This window comes from Spermophilus citellus, assembly GCF_964194105.1.
Source record: "Spermophilus citellus genome assembly, chromosome: 4".
NCBI classification, from domain to species: Eukaryota; Metazoa; Chordata; class Mammalia; order Rodentia; family Sciuridae; genus Spermophilus; species Spermophilus citellus.
The window spans coordinates 137,455,206-137,480,681 of NC_138185.1; the positions used below are offsets into that span (position 1 = coordinate 137,455,206).

The 25,476-nt window shown below is 38.2% G+C and overlaps 1 protein-coding gene and 1 pseudogene across 3 annotated transcripts in view; one reads left to right on the plus strand and one right to left on the minus strand.

The window, feature by feature from the left end:
• Positions 1-25,476, minus strand: part of RTF1 (RTF1 homolog, Paf1/RNA polymerase II complex component) — a 59,372-nt gene that overhangs the window by 17,900 nt on the left and 15,996 nt on the right. For both annotated transcript variants that reach the window (XR_014021608.1, XM_081291256.1), the window contains exons 2-4: positions 22,369-22,479; positions 7,759-7,906; positions 3,293-3,497 (exon numbers count right to left, since the gene is read on the minus strand). Coding sequence is in view for 1 of the 2 variants with exons in the window: in XM_081291256.1 (XP_081147382.1) it covers positions 3,293-3,497; positions 7,759-7,906; positions 22,369-22,479 (464 nt within the window). In the remaining variant the exon portion in view is untranslated. The remainder of the gene's footprint in view (positions 1-3,292; positions 3,498-7,758; positions 7,907-22,368; positions 22,480-25,476) is intronic.
• LOC308647357 (translin-associated protein X-like) lies at positions 7,954-9,254 on the plus strand (annotated as a pseudogene). Its single transcript has 2 exons — positions 7,954-8,855; positions 9,082-9,254. The product of its transcript is annotated as a translin-associated protein X-like (transcript).

Sequence of the window (25,476 nt, forward strand, 5' to 3'; positions counted from 1 at the left end):
CAATCCCTAGTACTGCAAATATAAATAAATAAAAACAGACTGGAAAAAAAGAAAAAAAGTCTGTCATGGAATACACATAATGATTAGATGGGATCCATATAAAGAACTTAATTTAAGTAAAATAGATGAATGAAATTTTCTGAGTTATCATATTGAATTGCCCTAAAGCTAAACAAATGAGCTACAAAAATATTAATTTCCTGTGCAGGGCTCTGAATCTCTGCTTTAATTATCATCACCCTAAACATTCTTCTAGTACTAAAAACTATCACTGAAGCAGTCAACTGCCTTGTTCACATAAGGCAAAAATTTAAAAGCTGAATGGGAGTTTAGCTTAGTGGTAGAAGCTTGCCTGGCATGCAGATGTCATGTGTTTGATCCCCAGGACTAAAACAAACAAACAAACAAACAAACAAATACAATAAACAAACCAAACTTGAGGCCAGCCATTCATTACTCCTGAGTTACTTTGTAATTTAATTATACCACAAGCTTTTGTTATGTTCTTCACAGTTTGGAAATACAATTTTTACAAGTCATACCTAACCATCTGGCAACTCCAACACAGTCCTGTTGGTTCCAACATAGGTAACCTTGGAAGTATTCACAATTAAAACAAACGTCTAGGGGTTGGGGCTGGGGCTGAGCGGTAGAGTGCTTGCCTAGCACATTCAAGGTGCTGGGTTCGATCCTCAGCACCATATAAAAAATAAATGAATAAATAAAATAAAGACATCGTGTCCAACTACAACTAAAAAAATAAAAACAAAAAACAAACAAATGTCTATCTACTGCTTGCTGCTGACTGAAAGTGAAACATTTTTGTCTAAGGTAACTCACCACAGTTAATATGGTTCAGAAATATGTCCAGAAAGGACAAATAGGCTCCAGATGAAATAGAACTAACTGCTGACAAAGAAAAGTGCTTTGATTTTCTTTTAATGATATTAGGTAAATAAGGAAGGATATTGGTTCTGAGGACTCTTATCTCCCAAGATAAAAGACAAGAAGCTTATGGCAAAAATTCAGAAAACTGAAGCATCTTCTCATTACCAAGAAGCAATCTGACATTACAGATTTAAAAAAAATACAAAAACTGCCAGGCACAGTGGTACATGCCTCCTGAGGTACAGTAGTATCTCAGCTACTTGAGAAGCTTAGGCAGGTGGATTGCAAGTTTGAGACCAGCCTGGCAACTTAGAGACACCCAATCTCAAAATAAATGAAATGGGCTGAGAACGTAGCTCAGTGAATAGAACACCCTTGGATTCAATCCCCAGTGCTTAAAAAAAAAAAAAAAAAAAAAAAAAGGTAGGACAGATACCTAGTGTGTACATAATGAGTAATTCCAAGACTTGAATCTTATGAAAACAGGGTTCCAAGTGTGAATTTTGGAAAATTATTTCTACTTTGGGAGCTTGAAAAATTTGGTCAATCTGTATTATTTCTACTTTGGGAGCTTGAAAAATTTAGTCAATCTGTAAAACATAAAGCTGTGAAACACCATTTGTTCATTTAATTTTTTTTTTTTTTTTAAAGAGAGAGTGAGAGAGGAGAGAGAGTATTTTCAATATTTATTTTTTAGTTCTCGGCGGACACAACATCTTTGTTGGTATGTGGTGCTGAGGATCGAACCCGGGCCGCACGCATGCGAGGCAAGCGCGCTACCGCTTGAGCCACATCCCCAGCCCATGTTCATTTAATTTTTTAAAAATATCTTTATTTATTTATGTATGTATGTATGTATGTATGTACGTGGTGCTGAGTATCGAACCCAGTGCCTCACACATGCGAGGCAAGCGCTTAACCACTGAGCCACAACCCCAGCCCTGTTCATTTAATTTTTACATATCACTTGATGTCTTCTCACATTACTTTCTTTTTTTTTAAATTTTTAATATTTATTTTTCAGTTTTCAGGCAGACACAACATCTTTGTTTGTATGTGGTGCTGAGGATTGAACCCGGGCCGTACGCATGCCAGGCGAGCGCGCTACCGCTTGAGCCACATCCCCAGCCAATAATTACTAGATTTAAATTCTAAAATCAAGACCATTTCATGACTTCCTTGCTATTTTATGCTCAGCAGATATCAAATCATATACTGATTTTTATCAAAGACACATACAATCTCAGTAATTAACCCTCAAAAGTATTGCTCCCAGTGCCTATGTTAAAAACAGGTAAAATAATAGGAAGTAGGAGACAATGTTGCTCCCAATGTATTTTATGGAGTCAGCTGGTGCCAGGTTTGAGATCTAGTTGCACCACTTACCAGCTATATAATCTTAGACAAATATCTTCTTTCTTTCATTCAACAAATATTTAGTGCACATCTATGTGCCGGTCATTGTTCTAGGTACCAGAAATAGAGCAGTAAACAAGACAAAGTCTCTGCCTTCATGGAGCTTGCTCTTTAGTTACTTTATGTCTTTAAGCCAAAATTTCTAACTCTCTTACAAGATGTAATCAACTTTATAGGGTAGTTATGAAGAATAAATAACTATAAATGTCTATAGCATTTTATGAAAAAAGCAATTAGTAAATAAAATGACAGTTTAAACAAGAAATGTGATCCTAAATATTTGTTTCTCATTTTGTTAACAATACCATTTCCAAATGCATCTTCACATACAGATGATCCTTGGCTTATGATGTGAAAGCATCCGAACCCCATTATAAGGTGAAAATATCATAAAATGAAAATGTATTGAATACATCTACACTCTCAAACATCATAGCTAAGTCTAGCCTGCCTTAAATGTGCTCAAAAGCTTCAGTGAGTATCTCATTTCATTTACTTAATACTGTACTGAATGTGAAAATCAGGATGGTTGTATGGGTATGTTTTCAGACAATTGTAAAGTTGAAAAATATATATATTTTTTAAGCTGTAGTTGGACACAGTACCTTTATTTTATTTATTTATTTTTACTTTTATTTGGGGCTGAGGATCGAACCCAGTGCCTCGCACATGCTAGGCGAGCACTCTACCGAAGAGCCACAACCTCCCTGTTGAAAACTCTTGAACTTTTTAGACCACCTATATAGGTCAGATGTCAATGAGAAGGGAAGTATAAGAGACAAGAAATAGGGCTGGGGTTGTGGCTCAGCGGTAGAGCACTCACCTAGAGTGTGTGATGCCCCGGGTTTGATCCTCAGCACCACATAAAAATAAATAAATAAAACAAAGGTGTTATGTCAACTACAACTAAAAAATAAACATACAAAAAAAAAAAAAGAGAGAGAGAGACAAGAAATAAACAGAAAAGGCAGGGTAACTACAACTTTACCTTCTTTTCAACACCTCCCTCTTCTCTATGCGGTTGAACAGCTCTTGCTCTCTTTCCTTCTCTGTCATCTGTTCCAGACGGGCCCTGTCTTCCTCATCTCCCATGAGATCCTCTCCATAGCCATCATGGAACTCTTCATCTTCTGAGGAAGAATCTGAATCTGAACTAGAAGAGGAGCTGTTGCTGTCAGAATCTGATACTTCCCCTGCAACAGAGACCCAACATGAGATCACATGCTAAGTCCAGTGATCCCACAGTGTTGACAAGCACTGGCTCTCTCAGGTAAAATGGCAAAAGGCCACTTCAGCTTCTTTGGGACCAGTCCATAGTCTGCTTTTGGTAAATGCAAATAGAGATTAGCGAAATTAAGGCCGGAAAAAGAAAGCTATGTTCTTTTCAATTCTTTTATGACTTTTTATTTTTTATTTTGAGAATGGGTCTTACTAAGTTGCTAAGACTAGTCATTTTTTTTTTTTCCTTCCTGATACTGGGAATTGAACCCGAGGTGGCTTAACCACTGAGCAACATCCACAGCCTTTTTATGTTTTATTTTGAGACAGGGTCTTGCTAAGTTGCTTAGGGCTTTTGCTAAATTGCTTGAGGCTGGCTTTGAACTCAAAATCCTCCTGTCTCAGCCTCTCAAATCACTGGGATTACAGGAATGTGCCTCCATGCCTGGCTCTGAGGTTAGCTTTGAACTTGTGATCCTCTTGCCTTGGCCTTCCAAGTCACTGGTACAGGATTGTACCACCATACTTGGATTATTATTTATTTATTTATTGGTAGTGGGGACTAAACAGAGGGGCACTCTACCACTGAATTACACTCCCAGCCTTTTAAATTTGAGACAGGGTCTCCCTAAGTTGCCGAGGCTGGCCTCAACTGGAGGTCCTCCTGCCATAGCCTCACCACGCCTAGTACAACTTTTGTGTGTGTGTGTGTGTGTGTGTGTGTGTGTGCGTGCGCGCGCGCGTGCGTGTGCTGGGGATTGAACCCAGGGCCTTGTGCATGTGAGATAAGCACTCTACCAACTGAGCTATATCCCCAGCCCCCTAGCACAACTTTTTTATTTTGAAGAAATTATACACCTACAGGAAAAAAGTTGTACAAACAGTAACACTCTCATACATTCTTTAGATTCATTCATTGTTAATGATGTCAATTCACTTTCTCTTTCCTTTTCATTTTTTGGTACCTGGGACTGAATTTGGGGACACTTAACCCCCAAGCCATATCCCCAGCCCCTTTTTAAATATTTTATTTAGAGACAGGGTCGCACTAAGTTTCTTAGGGGCTTGCTAAATTACTGAGGCTGGCTTTGAACTTATGATCCTCCTGCCTTAGCCTCCTGAGCTGCTGGGATTACAAGTATATGCCTCCATGCCTGACTACTTTTTCTGTCTACACATACAAAATAATTGTAGCTGTGTGAGGTGGTGCACCTCAAAAAATATTTTTTTTGGGGGAGAATTATCAGAGATTGAACTCAGGGGCACTCAGCTACTGAGCCACATCCCCAGCCCTATTTGGGATTTTATTTAGAGACAGGGTCTCACGGAGTTGCTTAGCACTTTGCTTTTGCTGAGGGTGGCTTTCAACTCCTGATCCTCCTGCCTTAACCCTTCTGAGCAGCTGGGGTTATAGGTGTGCGCCACCACACCTGGCTGTCAAACAAACAAACAAACAAACAAAAGGTTTTTTTTTTTGGTACCAGGGATTGAATTCAAGGACACTCAACCACTGAGCCACATCTCCAACCCTTTTTTGTATTATTTAGAGACAGGGTCTCACTGAGTTGCTTAGTGCCTAGCTGTCGCTGAGGCTGGCTTTGAACTTGAGATCCTCCTGCCTCAGCCTCCTGAGTGTGCGCCACCATGCCCAGCTTCAAAAATTTTTGAGACAGGGTCTCACTAAGTTACTGAGGTTGGCCTCCTGCCACCTGAGATCATAGGCATGTATCACTGTGCCCTGCAAAGGACAGTCTCTTACTTAACAAACTACATTATTATCAAGTTTAGCATATTTATCATTGATGCAATTCCATCATATAATGTACAGTTAGTACTTAAATTTCACCAATTGTTTTACTACTGAACTTAATAGACACTTTTTATACAAAGTAGGGTCCAATCTGAGATCACACATTGGTTACCATGTCTCTAATATCATTTAATCTGGACCAACCTTTCTTTATTAAAAAAAATGAATTAATTATTTTTCAGGTGTTATTAGGGATTAACCCCAGAACTTCATGCAGCTAGGCAAGAGCTCTAACACTGAGCTACATCCCCAGTCCTTTTTTTTTTTTTTTTTTTTTTAAGACAGAATCTTACTTGGTTGCCCAGGCTGGCCTTAAACCTGTGGTCCTCCTGCTTCAGCCTCCTGAGTAGCCATGATTATAAGCGTACTTACCTACAATCCTAGCTAATTTCTTTTTTATAAATGAGAAGGGATCTCGTGATGTTGTCCAGGTAGGCCCAAACTCCTCACCTTAGGCAGATCACTTGAGCCAGAATCCAATCTAGGACTACATCATGCCTGGTTTGGACCAGCCTTTGTCTTTCAAGCCTTTGAATTTTTGAAGAGTTTAAGTCCACAAAATTGTCTAATAGAATTTTGTAAGGTAGTGATGAAAATATTCTCTATCTGAACAGTAGCCAATACAAGTGGCTAATGAGCAACTGAAATGCAACTAGTGTAACTGAGAAACTGATTTTTAAATATTAATTCTGAGAACAACAGTTATCAAAGGTCTCCTAATTTGATTTGGTTTGCCAAGAAACAATTTAGGTTATGAATTTTTGGCAAGAATACCTGCTAAATGATTGTGTTACATCAGAGAACATCTAACATCCAGCCAGGCACAGTGGTGCACACCTGTAATCCCAGCAATTCCAGTGGCTGAGATAGAAGGATCACAAGTTCAATGCTAGCCTTGCAATTCAGCGAGACCCTGTCTCAAAATAAAGAATAAATAGGACTAGGGATGTAGCTCAGTGGTAAAAAGTCCTACCACACACACAAAAAAAAGGGGGGGGGGCTGGGGATGTGGCTCAAGCGGTAGCGCGTTCGCCTGGCATGTGTGCGGCCCGGGTTCGATCCTCAGCACCACATACAGACAAAGATGTTGTGTCCACCGAAAACTAGAAAATAAATATTAAAAAATTCTCTCTCTCTCTTAAAAAAAAAAAAAAAAAAAAAAAAAAAAAAAAAAAAAAACACCAACATCAAAAAAAGCATTTAGCATGTGTTTGTATCATTACTATTAATTTGTATTACTTGGTTAAGGTGGTGTTTCCCATATTTCCTCTCTGTACAGGAACCTTTTTCCTCTATAGTTAGTAATGTATAGGAAGATTCTTTTAGACTGTAAAAACATCTTGTTCCATATTATATTAACAATTATTATTGTGGATGAAAAAAAATGAAGATTTTTCTAACCCTATAATTTCTTCTACATTTATTAGCTGGTATTTTTAAAAAATACTTATTTTTTAGTTGTAGTTAGACACAATACCTTTGTTTTATTTATTTATTTTTATGTGGTGCTGAGGATTGAACCCAGGGCCTCACACGTGCTAGGCGAGTGCTCTACCACTAAGCCACAACCCCAGCCCAACACTGGATCTTGAAAGGACAAAGGGTGGCATGTAAAAAGTCAATATATATCATTAATGAATATTAAGTTAAAATCAGCCATTTAACAAGAATTGTGGCTTGATTCAATTTGAGCTAACATTCACAGACATGGACTTAAAACCAGGTTAGACCAATATTATACCAGGCTGTTTGTAAGCGAACCTTACTTTTTCAAAACAACTTAAGGTTTATTATTCTAAACAATAATAAACAAGTTAGTTGTTAAACTAGTGTTATCGAAAAGTTCTGGAATTGTTTAGGAAAAGAATATTTCTTCTCTGGGAGTGGTGGCGCACACCTATAATCCCAGCAGCTCTGAAGGCTGAGACGGGAGGATTGAGAGTTTAAAGCCAGCCTCAGCAATGGCAAGGCGCTAAGCAACTCAGTGAGACCCTGTCTCTAATAAAATACAAAATTGGGCTAGGGATGGGGCTCAGTGGTTGAGTGCCTGAGTCATATCCCTGGTAACAACAACAAAAATAGAATATTTCTTCTAAGTTTTCCATCTGATTCAAGGATTTCCCTCCACAGACAAAAAAAGAAGACACCCAGGATAAAGTGAGTGGAGACTAATACAGGGACACCTACTCCTCCTGAGTTCCTTGGTTGGGTTCCCAGGTTCTCACCCTTCCTTCGGGAAATGCATGATTTTTCTTGCTTTTTTTTCCAGATTCCCAAAGGATCCATGACCACTAAAAAAGCTAAGGACCACTATTCTAAAGGCAGAGATCAAGCTATAATGTGGGCTCCTTTCTTCTCCACTTCTGCCTCTCTCTCCAACCTGACAAGACAGAAATTCACCCTCCAGGTCTGGGTACTTGGCTCACCTTCCTCAGGTGCTGAGCTCTCAGCAGAACTGTCTTTGTCTGAACTGCCCGAGGAGGCAGTTTTATTTGCTTGTTTCTTCATGGTTCCTTTCTTCTCTATTTTTCGGCCTTTTCCTTTCTTCTTGTTTTTATTACTCCCAAATGTCCACTACAAGGGAAAAAAAAAAGAAAAAGGAAAACTGAAATAGGAACTTTATGGAGAAAAAAAAGCTGAACGATTCAAGAGAATTAAGACTATCTGACTTTCAACAAAATGATTCCAAGAATCTCTACAACTTTGAACCCACTCCCAAATATACACTTTATATGATGAAAGATACACTTTTAGGACAGTTGGCCACTCAGGTGGCTGCCTCAACTGGTACTGAGCTGCGCTCTGCAGCCTCTAGTCTTTGTATGTCTCAGCAAAGGTCACCCAATGTGAGCAGCAAAGAAGAATGGAGAGGTTTCAGAAGAAGAAACACAACAACTTCCCTGTACAACCAAAGGGAGGGGAAGGATGTTAGTTCACCTTCACCCATGATGCTGGCCTTCAAGTCATTTCAGCAGGAATTGGATGTAAGGCATGACAAACATGAGAGACTTGTGAAACTTGGTTGGGATATAACTGTTGAACATAAGAGGACGATTGTTCTCCTCCATAGGATTACAAGTGCTCCTGATAATGGAAGAAATATTGACTAAATCCTAAATTATATTAGATGGTATCAGACAAAAAATATGACAGGTAGCTCAAGAGCTATCAGGAGATCAGTTCCACTTAGCTGTCACTCAGGACTGTAGGAATATGTGCTATATCTTTCCAACACTTCATGAAAACATAATCATTAGTCAGTATGGATGAAATTATTAAACAATTGGTTTTTACAACAGAGGATAATGGGAAAGAAAACAAGACTCCCTCCCTCTGATGCACAGGATATGTCACTTGGAGACTTAAGTCACCCATTTATTACCTTCTGGGAGTGGCTGGTTTAACTGGAGAGTTGAAGCAAATGTGTATTAACAGTGTGGGGAATGGGGACTCAACACTCCCTTTGGGCTGAGAATACAGCTCAGTTGGGAAAATGCTTGCCTTGAATGTACAAGGCCCTGGGGTGGGTTCCCAGCACACACACAAAAAGAAAGAAAGAGAGAAAGAAAGAAAGAAACAAACAAACAAACCACCCTCCCTTTGAAGTGAAATTGTTTTTTAAGCCAGGTTTAGGATGGGTTTTCCTTCATTGGCAAACATTCAATATTACAAGGTCTTTAAGAAGCTGTATACCATAAAACAAGGTCTGGTCAAAGTTGAGATTGCTTCTTATGTTCTGAAAAGTCCAGGGTTCAGAGATCCCAAGCACATGCTGGAAGATGTGCTCCCAGTTAAAACAGAAATGATTGTTCAGGAAGAGGGCATTTCCTATAACAACATCACTGGCTATCATCTGGAGATAGACGAGTTTGTAAGACAGTTACTCAGCATTTCATTTGAATTTATTGCAGCATTTACATAGAAACATTCAGTTGTATTTCTCTTAAATTGTATACAAGCTGTACATGAAATTATCAAATGAATTAATTCTTTTTTTTTGGGGGGGTACTGGGGGTTGATCTCAGGGTCACTCAACCACTGAGCCATCTCCCCAGCCCTTTTTTGTATTTTATTTACAAACAGGGTGTCTCACTGAGTTGCTTAGTGCCTTGCTTTTGCTGAGGCTGGCTTTGAACTCAAGATCTTCCTGCCTCAGCCTCCCTAGCCTCTGGGACTACAAACATGTGCCACTGCACCTGGCCAATCAATTCTTTTTATTCACAGAAGTGTGCATATACAAGTGTTTGTATATATGCCTATTTGAGGAGTTTTGCTGGTTAACCTTTATCATTTATCTGTGTTATGTGAACATGCTTCAAACTGAGCTTTCTCCTATAACATATTTAATTTATTTTGTATGAATTTTAGAGTAATAATTTTTAATGGAAGCAATTTCAGTTGGTGATTTTTGTTATATATAAAAAAGATTTCTTAATTAAACTTCTGGACCTAAGCTTCCTGTCTAAATTTCTTGGCAATGTATTATTGCACACCCCCAGAATTGACTTAATCCATAGAACAAGAATTGAAAATTAACTATCAATACTTGTAATCCCAGCAGCTCTGGAGGTTGAGAAAGGAGGATCGAAAGTTCAAAGCCAGCTTCAACAATTTAGCAAGGCCCTAAGCAACTTATTGAGACCCTGTCTCAAAATAGAAAATAAAAAGGGCTAAGATGTAAGTCAGTGGTCAAGCTCTGAAGGGGAACTGGAGCTAACATTTTAATGTTTTCACTGGTAAAGTTGAGTTGAATTATGTACTTGTACATAACTGAAAGATTTTAGTATTAATTATTTAGCAGTATTTCCCCCCTTACCATTTTTATTAGGCATGCTTGAAGGCTTTCCTATTCTAGCATCTTGAAATTTTGAAATACTAAGTTAATCCAAACCTTTATAGTAGGTCTGGAGTATTTATAAAGTTGCCAAAAAATTGTATGATGTAGAATTCAGCAATAAGACAACTGGCCATACAATTAAGAGTAACAGTCTTTAGCACTCTTTAGAAATGAACTTGCCTACTAAAACTAGCTAGAGATTATTACTTACAATATGAAGCTGACTTGAGCATGACAGACAGTACTTACTGGATGACAGATAGTCCCAAACAAATTGATTTTTTTAAAATATATTTTTAGTTGTAGATGGACATGAGAGCTTATTTTTTTTTTTTAAATTTACTTTTATGTGGTGCTGAGGATTGAACCCAGTGCTTCACACATGCTAGGCAAGTGCTCTACCACTGAGCTACAGCCCCAGTCCCCAAATCAATTGATTTTGTGAGTTTTGAGAATTTAGATTTTTACTTTTGGAAAGATTACTTCTGTTTGTAAGAGTTCATTCTTGGACAATGGAACTTTTCAAAAATATTACCTAAAGGAAAACAAACACAGACATGCCTGATACATTAGGTTTGTTGTGGTGAGGGTGGGTGGGTCTCCCTACACTGAGGTATACTGCTGAATGATAATTAATTCCATTATATATTTTTTGTTACTTTTACCACTTGAATTTAAATTTAAATGTTACAAGTAAAATAATAATAAATCAGTGAATGTTTTATAGATGTTTAAAACAAGTCTTTTGAATAAAATATTAAAATACTTTTTTTAAAAGAAACAATTTTATTTTATTTTTTTTTAAAGAGAGAGTGATAGAGGGAGAGAGAGAGAATTTTTTAATATTTATTTTTTAGTTTTCAGCGGACACAACATCTTTGTTGGTATGTGGTGCTGAGGATCGAACCCGGGCCGCACGCATGCCAGACGAGCGCGCTACCGCTTGAGCCACATCCCCAGCCCAAAAGAAACAATTTTAAAAAGTTTGTTTTTTATAACTACTAGTTATAAATTTCTTAGTAATGGAATTTCTTAGTAATAGAACATTTAGATAAAACATAAAATCGAATTAATGTAGTTTCTGTTGCAACAGAAAAACAAAGATACTAACTTTATGGCAAGATACACAAGTGAGAGAAAACAGCTTCTCGTGTTTTCTGTGGTAGAGATCGCATTAACTGCTAAGGGCTGGTATGTCAGGGTTTCAGTACATAGAGAATGATTTAGTGATGAGGTGGGCCTCAAAAAGGCGGGGAAAGAAGCTTGTGCCCAGGAGAAAACTGCAAAATGCACTGAGAAAGGTTAAGAGCCACTTTTGGACACGGATGGTAGTACTGGCAATAACTCTAAGAAAGCAGAAAGTAAAGTAGATCTTTAAGTATATGTGTGTATATCTTTTATATATATACATATGTGCTATTTTTTAATATTTTAGTTGTTGATGGGCTTTATTCTATTCATTTATATGTAGTGCTGAGAATTGAACAAGCAATATTATACTGAGCCCCAACACATTATCTAAAAAAATGTGTGTATCTCTTACTTAAATGTATGATGCTAAGGATGTATCTGGCATGTGTAGGCCCTGGATTCAATCTTTAGCACCACATGTACATAAATAAATAAAAGATAAAAAAATCCATTGACAACTAAAAAATGTGTGTATCTCTTACTTAAATGTATGATGCTAAGGATGTAACTCAGTGGGAGAGCTCTTTCTTGCCTGGCATGTGCTAGGCTCTGGGTTCAATTCCTAGTACTATATTAAACCATATCTTCTTTGATATGTTATTTATTATTTATTATTTCTTGTACTAGGGATTGAACCCAGGGATGCTTTAGCACTGAGCTACATTCCCAGTCTTTAATTCTTTATTTTGAGACGGTCTTGATAAGCTCTGGTCTTAAACTTGCATCAGTCTCCCTAGTAGCTGGGATTATAGGCATATACCACCATGCCCAGCACTTCTCCTGATTTTCAATAATTTTTGGTGAAAAATACTTTCTATGTTAAAAAAGTACAGTTTTTGCTCCTATTTATTGTAATGGGATGATAAATTAACCTCCTTGGGTTGGGATTGTGGCTCTGTGGTAGAGCACTTGCCTGGCATGTGTAGGTCCTGGGTTCAATCCTAAACACCATATGTACATAAATAAATAAAGGATTAAAAAAAAACCCATTGGCAACTAAAAAAAAAAAAAAAAATCTTTAAATAAATAAATAAATAAACTTCCTATTTCATAGTAGTTAAGATCAGAAGAAAATTTATTTGGGGCCTTTTCTTGGACTGGGGAGACATAGGCATAGGAGCTATTCTTAAGAACCAGAGTCTATCCCAGAGGTTTGGGAGACTGAGGCAGGAAGATTGTGAATTCAAAGCCAGCCTCAACAACAGCTAAGCTAAGCAACTCAGTGAAACCCAGTCTCTAAATTAAATAGGGCTGGGGATTTGATTCAGTGGTTGAGTGCCCCTGAGTTCAATCCCCAGCACCCCCCTCCCAGTAAAAAAAGAACCACAGTCTGAATCCCAGCTGCTTAGGAGGCTGAGACAGGAGGCATGAGTTCAAACCCAGCCTCAGCAATTTAGTGAGGCCCTAAGCAACTCAGCAAGACTCTGTCTCTAAAGTACAAAAAAGGTCTGAAAATGTGGCTTGTGGTTAAGTGTCCCTGAGTTCAATCCCCAGTACCAAAAAAGGTAGGGGTGTAGCATAGGTGTAGCATAGTGGTAAAGTGCTCCTGGGTTCAATTACTAGTACCAAAACAAACAAAACAAAACAAATAAACAAAGCCACAGTCTTTGTTTACCTTGATAAAATATTGTAAAAAGGGTGTTATTTTAATCTTTTGATTCTAGTTTTAATTTAGTTATTTTAATTGTTATGCTCATAATACAGATATTACTAGAGTCAATAATGTATTAGATATCTTCGACATTGGTTCTTTTACAAGAAATAGTACAACCATATACATGATACTCAGTATTTGTTTCTTGGTTATAAAAATGGCCATGACCCACCTTTTCCAAACAGAGTATGGAACTTCTACCCAATAGGAATATGAAGAGGTTGAGAGCAAAAGGTTGAGCTATCAGGGTCACATGTATGTCAGAATGGCTAGGTTTATTTTTGTCTACAGGTTTGGGTTTCTCATATGCAATACAGCCAAACTCTGTGGAGTCCCTAGGGGGTAAAAAAAAAAAAAAAAAAGTGTTTATGAGAGCAAAAACGACCTAAATGTGAAGTTATACAAGTAAATCCAATTTAGGAGGTGCTAGGAAGCTATCTGGCTTCCTTATCAACTACCCTCTGTCTGCTTCAATCTGCCACAGCCTCATCTTAGCAACTGTCACTCATTTGCAGTCTACAATGTTTATCCCTTGCAAGGGAGGGAGAAAAAGCAAAGGTTAAAAATAGAAAAATGCTGTCATTTAAAAGGAGCTAATCCTGAATGTGAGAAGAGTATTTGTTTATTTTTCTTATGGCAATTTTCGGAAATAGTAAGGTGACAAAGTTGTCTTACCTCCCATGAAGCTGACTGGGGGTTGGGAGGGAGGTGTATGAAGTCAAATGCAGACAATCTAAATTCCAATCTAAATTCTACTAATTCTCCAATATGTGGTAATGTTTTAGGGGCATTATAATGTAGATGACTTTACTTTTAAAAATAGAATTTTAGGGCTGCGTTTGTGGCTCAGCTTTAGAGGCCCTGGGTTCGATCCGACTCAGCCCCACATAAGAAAATAAATAAAGGTACTGTGCCCAACTACAACTAAAAAATAAATATTTTTTTTTTTTTTAAAGATAGAGTGAGAGAGAGAGGGAGAGAGAGAGAATTTTAATATTTATTTTTTTTTTTTAGTTTTTGGCGGACACAACATCTTTGTTTGTATGTGGTGCTGAGGATGGAACCCGGGCCGCACGCATGCCAGGCGAGCGCGCTACCGCTTGAGCCACATCTCCAGCCCCCCAAAACAATAAATATTAAAAAAAAAAGAAGAATTTTAGCCAGGTGTGGCAGCACACAACTATAACCCCAACTACTCTGGAGGCTGAGGCAGGAGGATCATTTGAGCCTGGAAGTTTGGAGATAGCCTAGGCAACACAGCAAGACCCCATTTTAAAATAATAACAACTTTTTAAAAATTTTCTGAGGCTGGGGATGGAATCAATGGTACAGCGCTTGCCTATCATGTACAAGGACTTAGGTTCTATGCCTAGCACTGCAAAAGTAAAAAAAAAAAAAAATTTAAATTTGTATTTCTAGGGCTGGGGATGTGGCTCAACTGGTAGCACGCTTGCCTGGAGTGCGTGCGGCCCGGGTTCGATCCTCAGCACCACATACCAACAAAGATGTTGTGTCCACCAAGAACTAAAAAATAAATATTAAAAATAAAATTCTCTTCTCTCTCTTTTAAAAAAAAAATTTTTTTGTATTTCTACTACCCAAAGACAATGATCACTTGCAATGTGGAGGTGAGTCTTATTATTCTTATATAATTCCAAGAAAGAGACTCAAATCGGTCCCAATAATTATTCATAGATTATTTTTCTCCTTAGAGAATAGATCACAGTTATAATATTTTACATTTACATTTTTTCCTAATATTTTATTTTTAGTTATAGGTGGACACAATATAGCACTCTACCTCTGAGCCACAACCCCAGCCCCTACATTTACTTTTGTAAACCAGAAATTCCAGAATGTTTTTGGTCTAATCACATATTTTATTTTTTATTTTTTTATTTTTTTTTATTTTTTTTTTTAAAGAGAGAGTGAGAGAGGAGAGAGAGAGAGAGAGAGAGAGAGAGAGAGAGAGAGAGAGAGAATTTTTAATATTTATTTTTTTTTAGTTCTCGGCGGACACAACATCTTTGTTGGTATGTGGTGCTGAGGATCGAACCCGGGCCGCACGCATGCCAGGCAAGCGCGCTACCGCTTGAGCCACATCCCCAGCCCCTAATCACATATTTTAAATATTTCCCCAATACCTCTTCTAAGAGCACAAAGTCTTGCAAAACCTAATCTGGTGACTCTAAGACAGTGGGAAAGACTGGAGTTGTAACTCAGTTGTAGAGTGCTTCCCCCAAAAGAGCTGCTCAAAAACAACTTAGGAAAGGGTATCAGACACATTGACATTCTGCTTTCCTAAGCATAAATGTATGCAAGCTTCATAGACAAGTATTATGTAAATATGGAGGGAGGAAAGCCTAAAAAAGAACCTGGAATATGTTTTCTTATCTAGTAAATTGTAACAGATTAGCTGTTTTACCCTCACTGTTGTAACAGATATTCTAATGGACAGTAATTATCTAATAATACAGGTAGGTGTGTGCTACAAAACTCTGTGCCACCCTGAGTGTGGGGGGATGTTACAAAGCAGTTCCCATTCTAGGAAGTTGCTGTCTTTCCTGGCATTCAGATAAAAGATGGGATGGAACATGGGATGAAAGTGGTTGGCTTAGGGTGGGGGGGTGGGAATAGGAAAGACAGTGGAATGATTGGGACATAACTTCCCTATGTTCACATATGAAATACACCACCAGTGAAACTCCACCTATGTACAACCATAAAAATGGGATCCTCATTAGAATAAGTTATAATCCATGTATGCATAATATGTGAAAACACACTCTCCTGTCATGTATATCTAAAAAAAATAAAAACTTTGGACTTGGGTGGCATTGAGATCCTGAGTACAATGAGCATCCTGGAGGAAGAAAAACAAAAAACTTCAAGATTTATATCTAATGGGCAAGGAATACCCATATTCCTAGGTCTTAGAAGAGTAGAAATCATTTCTACGCAGTTACTCTGAATTGAATTTATATGTGAAATGAGCCAGGTGCAGTGTCACATACCTGTAAACCCAGCTACTCAGAAGAGGCAAGAGGCTCACAAGTTCAAGACCAGCCTCACTAACTTAACAAGGCCCTAGTAACTCAGTGAGACCCTGACTCAAAATAAAACAAACAAACAAACAAACAAAAGGGTAGGAGACGTAGCTCAGTAGTAGAGCACCCCTGGGTTAAATCCCAGGCATCAAAAGATAAACAAACAAACAAACAACAAAAAAGAAGACATAACAAAGAAATGTAAAATATAACATTACACTCCCCTTGAGAAAGTGTCAGAATTGGTTGTAAACAAATTTGAGCAAATGGTCTGTGAAAATCACTCCATTATTTCAAATTCTTGTGTTGAGATTTTTTTTTTTTTAGAATTTTTTAATATTTATTTTTTAGTTTTCGGCAGACACAACATCTTTGTCTGTATGTGGTGTTGAGGATCGAACCCGGGCCGCACGCATGCCAGGCGAGCGCACTACCACTTGAGCCACATCCCCAGCCCTCTAAATAAATTTATAAGTAAAACTTGAATCTTTCTCAGTGTTCTACTTTTTTCTATCAATAAATATAATTGAGTCAGCAAGAGATTACAAAGTGTGAATAGCAGCAAAAGTCAATCAAACTGGGAGAGCCTGAAAGATCAGATAAAGTATAAGAAAGAGAAGGAAGAGGCTTCAGAAAAGAAACAAGGTGAAAAAAAATGAAATACAGGAATAGCAAGAAGAAATCAGTCTTTGAAGAAGCAGGTAGAGACACAACAGAAATGGGGAAGGCTGAGAAATGTTCTAAGAAAGAAGAAACAGGTGTGACAAGTGGTGCACTACAGGGTTGAAACAAATCCTTTTATTTATCAAAAATATTGAAAACAAGACTATATGGGAAGCTTTTAAAATAATTCTTGCTTAGACAGAGGGAACTCCAGCAGTTTCTTCACTTTGACTAATGTAGTTATTATAATCAGTTCTGAACAACAACAAAAAAGTTTTGTTTTTTTTTTTGGCGGGGGCATCCAAAGTACTTTTAACTCTTATGTAGCTGGCAGCTATCTATTTCTATATGCTCCAGCTCATCATTATCACCTTTCACCATAGAGGCAGAATTCATAGTTTTCAAGGCTTGATCCATGTAGACTCTACATTATAAAAAGAACTTGGGGCTGGGGTTGTGGCTCAGCGGTAGAATGCTCGCCTCGCACGTGCGAAACCCTGGGTTCTATCCTCAGCACCACATACAAAAATAAACAAGTAAAATAAAGATGTTGTGTCCAACTAAAAAATAAATGTTTAAAAAATAAATAAAATAAATAAAAAGAAAAAGAACCTTGAGGGCTGGAGAGATAGCTCAGTTGGTAGAGTGCATGCACAAGGCCCTGGGTTCAATCCCCAGAACCATAAACAAACAAACAAACAAATAAATAAATTAAAAAGAACCTTGTTTATTTTTACCCATGCTTCAAGAATCACCGATTTACTCAAAATAATATACACAACCATATTCTCTGTCATTAAATGTTGGGGTTTTTGCCCCCTTCAAAGATCCTATACATGAAACATCTAGTTATTCTCTCATTAACTGGACTTTATACTTAATGTTCAATGCCATACGTACATTTTTTTCTGTATAGGAAACTTTCATAGTTTCTGTTTCCCCTCTTCCCATCAATTAGCTAGCTATCATCTTGCTCTAAAATTTCTACATAGAACTATCCCATTAACTTTTTAACTAGTTGGCCAATTTTCTGTCCTAGCAAATCTGAGGGGGCAACATAATTCTTAATATTCATGGCTCACTAATGTCAAACATAAAGATGGCATACTTAAAAAAACTCCATAATAGCTTCTGGTACAAGCAAGCTCCATCTGACTGACAATGGTCACTTCAAAAACCAATTTTCTAAAATAATTTACAGGTAATAAAGATAAAAAAACCAAAGCAGAAATGAGACAACACAGTATACTAACTTCAGTACATATTTTTCCCCCAAGACAGACGTCTGAATATTCGTTATGAAAGAGGAAAAAAGGCAAGAACTGATAGCTCAAATTTCATATTCTAAGGATCTCTCAAAAGTCCCCTATCCGACCTAAAAAGCCTACAGAATCCATAACCTGGAGTTAATATTACTGAGTTTCGTAGTGGAAGATTAGTAAGATTGTTTTTTTAAAAAAGATTCTTTTAAGTTCTTTTTCTTTCTTATGGTACTGAGGATGAAACCTAGGGGCTCTTGCATACCAGGCAAGCAGTCTACCACTAAGCCATATCCCTGGCTCCCCCTTTTTTTGGGGGGAGGGCGTTCTTTGGATTAAACCCAGGGTCTTTTTTTTTTTTTTTTAAATATTTATTTATTCTTTTAGTTTTCGGCAGACACAACATCTTTGTTTGTATGTGGTGCTGAGGATCGAACCCGGGCCGCACGCATGCCAGGCGAGTGCGCTACCGCTTGAGCCACATCCCCAGCCCCCTAAACCCAGGGTCTTGCACATGCTAGGCAAGTGCTCTACCAGTAAGATACATCCCCAGCCCTTTTTATTATATTTTGAGACAAGGTCTCCCCTAAGTTGCTCAGGGTAGACTCAAACTCTTTGACTCTCCTACCTCAGCCTCTGAAGCAGCTGGGATTACAGGTGTGTGCCATTGCACCCAGACTAAATTATTTTCTTTAATTGTCCAAAACAATGAAATATTTGCTCTAACTCTGAAGTGCTCTATGCTACCAATAAGCTAGTAGTAGCCAGAGTCAGAGAGAGATGATCTTTCAGAATGGTCACAATATAGAGGTTCTATTCCTAAGGTAGGGCAGAGTAGAACTACAATAAAATGTAGGCCTAGAGGCAGAAGAGCTAAGAACCTTTCAGGGGCAAAGTCACTTACATTTATGTAGCCAGTCTGTCAGCCTTTTTCTACCTTTAAACATATTAACAACTGAGAAGTAATCTAGGGTGAAGACTTTCTGTCTTAGGTAGCTGGAAGCAACAGGGGAAACTCTAAACTTATTTTATTATTTTTAAAAATATTTTTTAGTTGTAGGTAGACACAATACCTTTATTTTATTTTTATGTGGTGCTGAGGATCGAACCCAGTGCCTCACACATGCTAGGCCAGTGTTCTACCACTGAGCCACACTTGAATTACAGTGGTGCACACCTGTAATTCAAACACCTTAGGAAGCTGAAACAAGAGGATCGCGAGTTCAAAGCCAGCCTCAGCAAAAGAGAGGTGCTAAGCAACTCAGTGAGACCCTGTCTCTAAATAAAATACAAAAATAGGGCTGGGGATGTGGCTTAGTGGTTGAGTTTCGTAGTGGAAGATTAGTAGGATTGTTTTTTTTAAAAAGATTATTTTAAATTCTTTTTCTTTCTTATGATGCTGAGCATGAAACCTAGGGGCTCAATCCCCAGTACAAAAAAAAAAAAGATACAGGGGCTGGGAGTGGTGACACACACCTATTATCCCAGCACCTCAGGAAGCTGAGGCAAGAGGATCAGGAGTTCAAAGCCAGCCTCAGGAATTTAATGAGGCCCTAATTTAGTGAGACCCTGCTTCAAATAATAAAGTGCTGGGTATGTGGCTCAGTGGTTGAGTGCCCTTGAGTTCGATCCTGGTACCCGCGCCCAAAAAAAGATAAAGGGAAAGCCAGGATTGGTGGCACATGCCTCTAGTCCCAGCTACTTGGAAGGCTGAAGCAGGAAGAATGATTGAGCCCAGTCTAAGGCTCTATCTGAAAACACAGAGAAAAGGAATCCCAACAGTACTGCATACTTAGTTAGGACTCTGACCCAACAATAGGAATGTGGAGAATGAAAGAGTTCCAAGGATATTTCTACTGCTCATATTAAGGAACTGTAAAGACCACAAATTCAATACAGGGTATTCTAGACATGGCAAAGATTAAAAATTAATAGAATATAGAAGGAAAGAAGAGCCACAGCAATTAACTTCTGAACGTGAAAATTAGAAGTAGTTGCAGGAACAGTTGGAGAGAAAATTTCAAGATTTTCCTGTATTGATACAAATATAAACATGAATGCAAATTAAAAATCAATTTCCTATGTAAAAATATTTATTTTGAATAATAAAAATTTAATGACAAAAAAGATTTTTCTATATTATCTCTGTATTTTTAAAAAAGAAAACAAAGTCAAACAATAAAACAAATTACTTCATAGACCCTACTGCTTTTCTAATATGTTGGGTTATTTTATTAATTTGAAGGAATTACAGGTCCTCCACTGAAAATAAGCAAAAGAATAAATATTCCCTAATCCTTACTATAAAAAGCCATTTTAGCAAATTATTTAAGACTAAGAGAATATCACTATAGTCAACCAGAATGCAAACATTCCCAATCTACATATTCAGGGCACTGGTAAATACTGTTTATCTATTAATTGTATTTCATGATATTAAATAAACACTTTTACTGTTAAAAATATTCTCCTAGTCTAGCTGGGAGTGCTGGCACACACCTGCAATCCCAGGGACTCAGAAGGCTGAGGCAGGAAGATCACAAGTTTCAGGCCAGCCTCAACAACTTAGCAAGGCCCTGTCTCAAAAAATAAAAAGGGGATTGGGGCTGTAGCTCAGTGGCAGAGCGTTTGCCTAGGATGCGTGAGGCACTGGGTTTGATCCTTACCACCACACACACACACAAAAAAAAGGCACGCTGTCCACCTACAACTATAACTAACTAACTAACCAAATAAATAAACAAACAAATAAATAAACAAATAAAAAGGGCTGGGGATGTTGCTCAGTGATTGAATGCCCCTGGGTTCCAATTCCAATACCAAAAAAATATTTATTATCCTAGCCTACCTTGGTGGCTCACATCTGTAATCCCAGCTACTCAGGAGGCTCACAAGTTTGAGGCCAGCCTGAGCAATTTACTGAGACCCTATCTCAAAATAAAATTTTTTTAAAAATATTTATTTATTTATTTTTTAGTTTTCGGCAGACACAACATCTCTGTTTGTATGTGGTGCTGAGGATCGAACCCGGGCCGCACGCATGCCAGGCGAGCGCGCTACCGCTTGAGCCACATCCCCAGCCCTCAAAATAAAATTTTAAGAAGTGGAGATATACCTAAGAAATAGAGCACCTGCTTAGCAGGTGTGAGGCTCTGGGTTCAATCTGCAGTACCAAATAAATATATATTTATTTATAGTAAAAGACAAAAAGACTGCCTGGTAAAAGATAAATAGAAATGGTATAAATCTCTCTCTAGGAAATTAATAAGAGGGAAAAAAGTACTTTAAATCAAACTAGGAACATGTTTGGAGTGTTTCAACATGTTTCTCTTCACAGTGCCTTCCATTTGGATTCTGGATCTTTGAGGGTCTTGTTTTATTGGAGGGCAATTTGAGAAAGTCACATTGATTTAGACAAGGAATCATTAGATTTTCCTTTTTTAAAAGTTAACATCATCATTCTGAGGGATATCAAATCAATCTTCACAAAGAAATCTTTACATCTCACTATAGTATTTCTCATTAAAATATGGCATTCTTGATAGAATTTCTTTTCTCGAATGAAAGTAGGATTTAAGGGCTGGGGATGTGGCTCAAGCGGTAGCGCGCTCGCCTGGCATGCGTGCGGCCCGGGTTCGATCCTCAGCACCACATACCAACAAAGATGTTGTGTCCGCTGAGAACTGAAAAATAAATATTAAAGATTCTCCCTCGGGCTGGGGATGTGGCTCAAGCGGTAGCGCGCTCGCCTGGCATGCGTGCGGCCCAGGTTCGATCCTCAGCACCACATACAAACAAAGATGTTGTGCCCGCCGAAAAATAAAGATTAAAAAATTCTCTCTCTCTGTCTCTCACTCTCTCTTAAAAAAAAAAAAAAAAAAAAGAGTCTCCCTCTCTCTCACTCTCTCTCCTCTCTCACTCTCTCTTTAAAAAAAAAAAAAGAAAGAAAGTAGGATTTAAAAGATAATCCCCCAACCCCACAAAAAAAGAAAGAGAAAGAAATAAATAAGGAGAAAAGAAAAGATGACAACTAGTTTTGGTCCTTATTTTGCAATAAAGCTAGAAAGAGATGAAACAATAGCAAGGAATGTCTTACAAAGGTACCTGCTTGGCAACTAGAAATATGATGAATATATGACAATTCAGAGCTTTCCTTACACAATTTTCTTTCCCTAACAAGTTTTTGAGAATCTTAGGCTATTAGGTCTTCTTTCTTTCTTTCTTTTTTAGGTAAATGTTTACATTGTGGCTTGGTTAAATCAAGCTAATTAACATAGTCATGAGGCTATTAGGTCTTAATTTAAGGAAACAAGGCCACGGGATTCACCAACTCAGAGACCCTCAAATATCCACCAGTCCCACAGGCCTAAGTCCTCAACACCCACCTCGTCATCACTGTCAGATGTCTCTGAGTCTGAAGATGCTGCAGGTTGACTCACAGGCGGCTCCTTCTCCTCAGAGTCACTGCGCTTCCGTTTTGCCAGGGACAAAAGCTCCTAATAAGGCAGAAATAGTCACATCAGTTTTGTTCAACAGAGAGAGAATAATAAAATGGCCGGGCACGGCGGCATTTGCCTGTAATCCCAATGACTCTGGAGGCTGAGGCAAGAGGATCGAAGTTCAAAGCCAGCTTCAGCAACTTAGTGAGGCCCTAAGCAACTTAGAGAAACCCTGTCTCAAAATAAAAAATTTAAAAAAGGCTGTGGATGTGGCTCAGTGGTTGAGTGCTCTCTGGGTTCAATCCCCAGTACCAAATAAATAAATAGCCCACATTCCCTGAATCTCTTCTACATCTTTGTGCTTTCCACTGAAGGACATCATCATAAGGACTTTTAACATACAAATGGACTGAATGCCAGTATTCCTAGGTGCTGAAGAAATATTTTCAAAATCTGCCCACTCCTTATTCATGGGAAAAGTATATCTGAAATAGAAAACTGAATTAGAAGCTACTCCAAACTGTCACTGATTTCTCTCTAAACTACAGAAGTATTGATTCTCAGGGACTGATAAGAACTATTTACAAAGGTAGTTTGCTTGCTGTTTACCTGGAATACAGCTAATACTCCAAAGATCCTTTGTATTATATTTCATGTGTAATTGGTGTTTGTGAAGCTGTTGTGAAAAAGCTTAACGTTAGATGCAATGGCATATGCCTGTTATCACAGCCATTCAAGAGGTTGACAAATTCATAGCTAGCCTCAGAAACTTAGCAAGACCCTGTCTCAAGATAAAAAATAAAGAAACTACAGTGTTAGGGGCTGGGGTTGTGGCTCAGCGGTACAGTGCTCGCCTAGCATGTGCGAGGCCCTGGGTTCGGTCCTCAGCACCACACATAAATAAAGGTATTGTGTGCAACTACAACTAAAAAATAAATAAATAAATTCTCAAAACTGTACATAAATAAAAATAAAGGCCCATTGACAACTAAAAAATATTTAAAAAATAAAAATAAAAAAGGGCTAGTGATGTAGCTGTATGGTAAAATATTGTCAGGATTCAATTGAGAGAGAGAGAGAGAGAGAGAGAGAAAGGAAGGAAGGAAAAGAGAAGAAAAGAAAGGAGGGAGGGAGGGAGGGAAGAAAGAAAGAGCCCACAAACTGTACATTTATGAGGTTATTTTATATTCTGAATGCTTAAACCATAAAAAAAAGTATATACTTCTGTCCAGTCATGGTGGAACTATAATTCCAGTGACTCTGAAGGCTAAGGCAGGAGGATCTCAAATTCAAGGATAGCCTCAACAACTTAGTTAAATCCTATTTCAAAATTGAAAACAACAACAACAACAAAAAAAAAAATTAAAAAGGTTAAGGATGAAGATGTAGCTTTGTGGCAGAGCACCCCTGGGTTCAATCCATAGTACAAAAAATACACATACACACATACACACACACACACACACACACACACACTCTCTCTCTCTCTCTTTCTCTCGTATGTGGGGGGGGGGAGAGACTGGGGGTGGTGAGGAGGGAGAGAGAAAAAGAGGGAGATTTGTATATTTCTGCTTAATCTAGGGCTTAACAATGAACACTAGGTGTGCTATCCATTATGTCAGAATCCTAATTTGACAACCCCAACACTCCACTTCACTACTTCTGCTTTGTCCTGGTGACTTAAAGTGTGATTAGAAGGGAAGTGCCATGGCTACAACCAGAATCTGCTTTACCACATGGCTTCCGTGTCTCATTACTTTTCCCCTACTGACTTCTGTGACTCAAAAATGCAAAACAGGGTTACTAGCCCTGCTCTCTGCTAATACCAATACCAGCCCACACTTAACACTATTCTTACTATATGTCAAGCACTTTTCTCAGCATCTGTTATTTACTATTCACAACAATATTGATAAATATTGTCACCATCCCTGTTTAAAGATAAAAAAGCAGTGGTGACGCACTCCTGGAATCCCAATGACCCAGGAAGCTTAGACAGGAGGATCAAAAGTTCAAGTCTTGGGGCTGGGGATGTGGCTCAAGCTGTAGTGCACTCGCCAGGCATGCGTGCGGCCCGGGTTCGATCCTTAGCACCACATACAAAGATGTTGTGTCTGCCGAAAACTAAAAAATATATATTAAAAAAAAATTCTCTCTCTCTCTTAAAAAAAAAAAAAAAGTTCAAGTCCTGACTGGGAAATTTAGCAAAACTTTGTCACAAAATAAAATATAAAGGGCCAGGTATGGCGGGGGCATGCCTGCAATCTCAGCACCTTGAGAGGCTGAGGCAGAAGGATAGCAAGTTAGAGGCCAGCCTGTACAACTTAGATCCTGTCTCAAAAAAATAAAAATAAAAATTTTTAAAAAGAGTTGGGGAATATATCTTAATGGCAGATCAGCCCTGGGTTCAATCCCCAGTAACATAAAAATTTTAAAAACAGATGGGCATGGGGCTGGGGTTGTGGCTCAGTGGTAAAGCACTTGCCTAGTATGCATGAGGCACTGGATTTAATACCTGGCACCACATAAAAACAAATAAAATAAAGCTATTGTGTCCATCTACAACTTAAAAAAAAAAAAAAAGCTGAGCATGGTGGCACATGCCTAAAAATCCCAGTGACTGAAGAGGCTGAAACAGGAGGAACACAATTTCTAGGTCAGCCTCAGCAATTCAGCAAGACTCTAGCAAGTTAGTGAGACCCTGTCTCAAGATAAAAATATAAAAATAAAAAGAATTAGGATATAACTCAGTGGTAAAGTACCCTTGGGTTCAATTCCCAGTGCCAAAATAAATAAATAAAGTGCTGGGGGTGTAGGCTTTGTGGAAAAGTACCCCTGGGTTCAATCTCCAGCACTAGAAAAATAAGTTAAGAAAAATTCAGCTGATGAGGTCTTGCACACCAAGACACCACCAAATCCTGAGGCTGATGCAGGAGGATCACAAATTTAGGGCCAGCCTGAATCACAAATTTTAGTCAGACCCTGTCTCAAAATAAAAAAATAAAAAGGGCTGGGTGGGGGGTGGTGGCGGCTGGGTTGTGGCTCAGAGGTAGA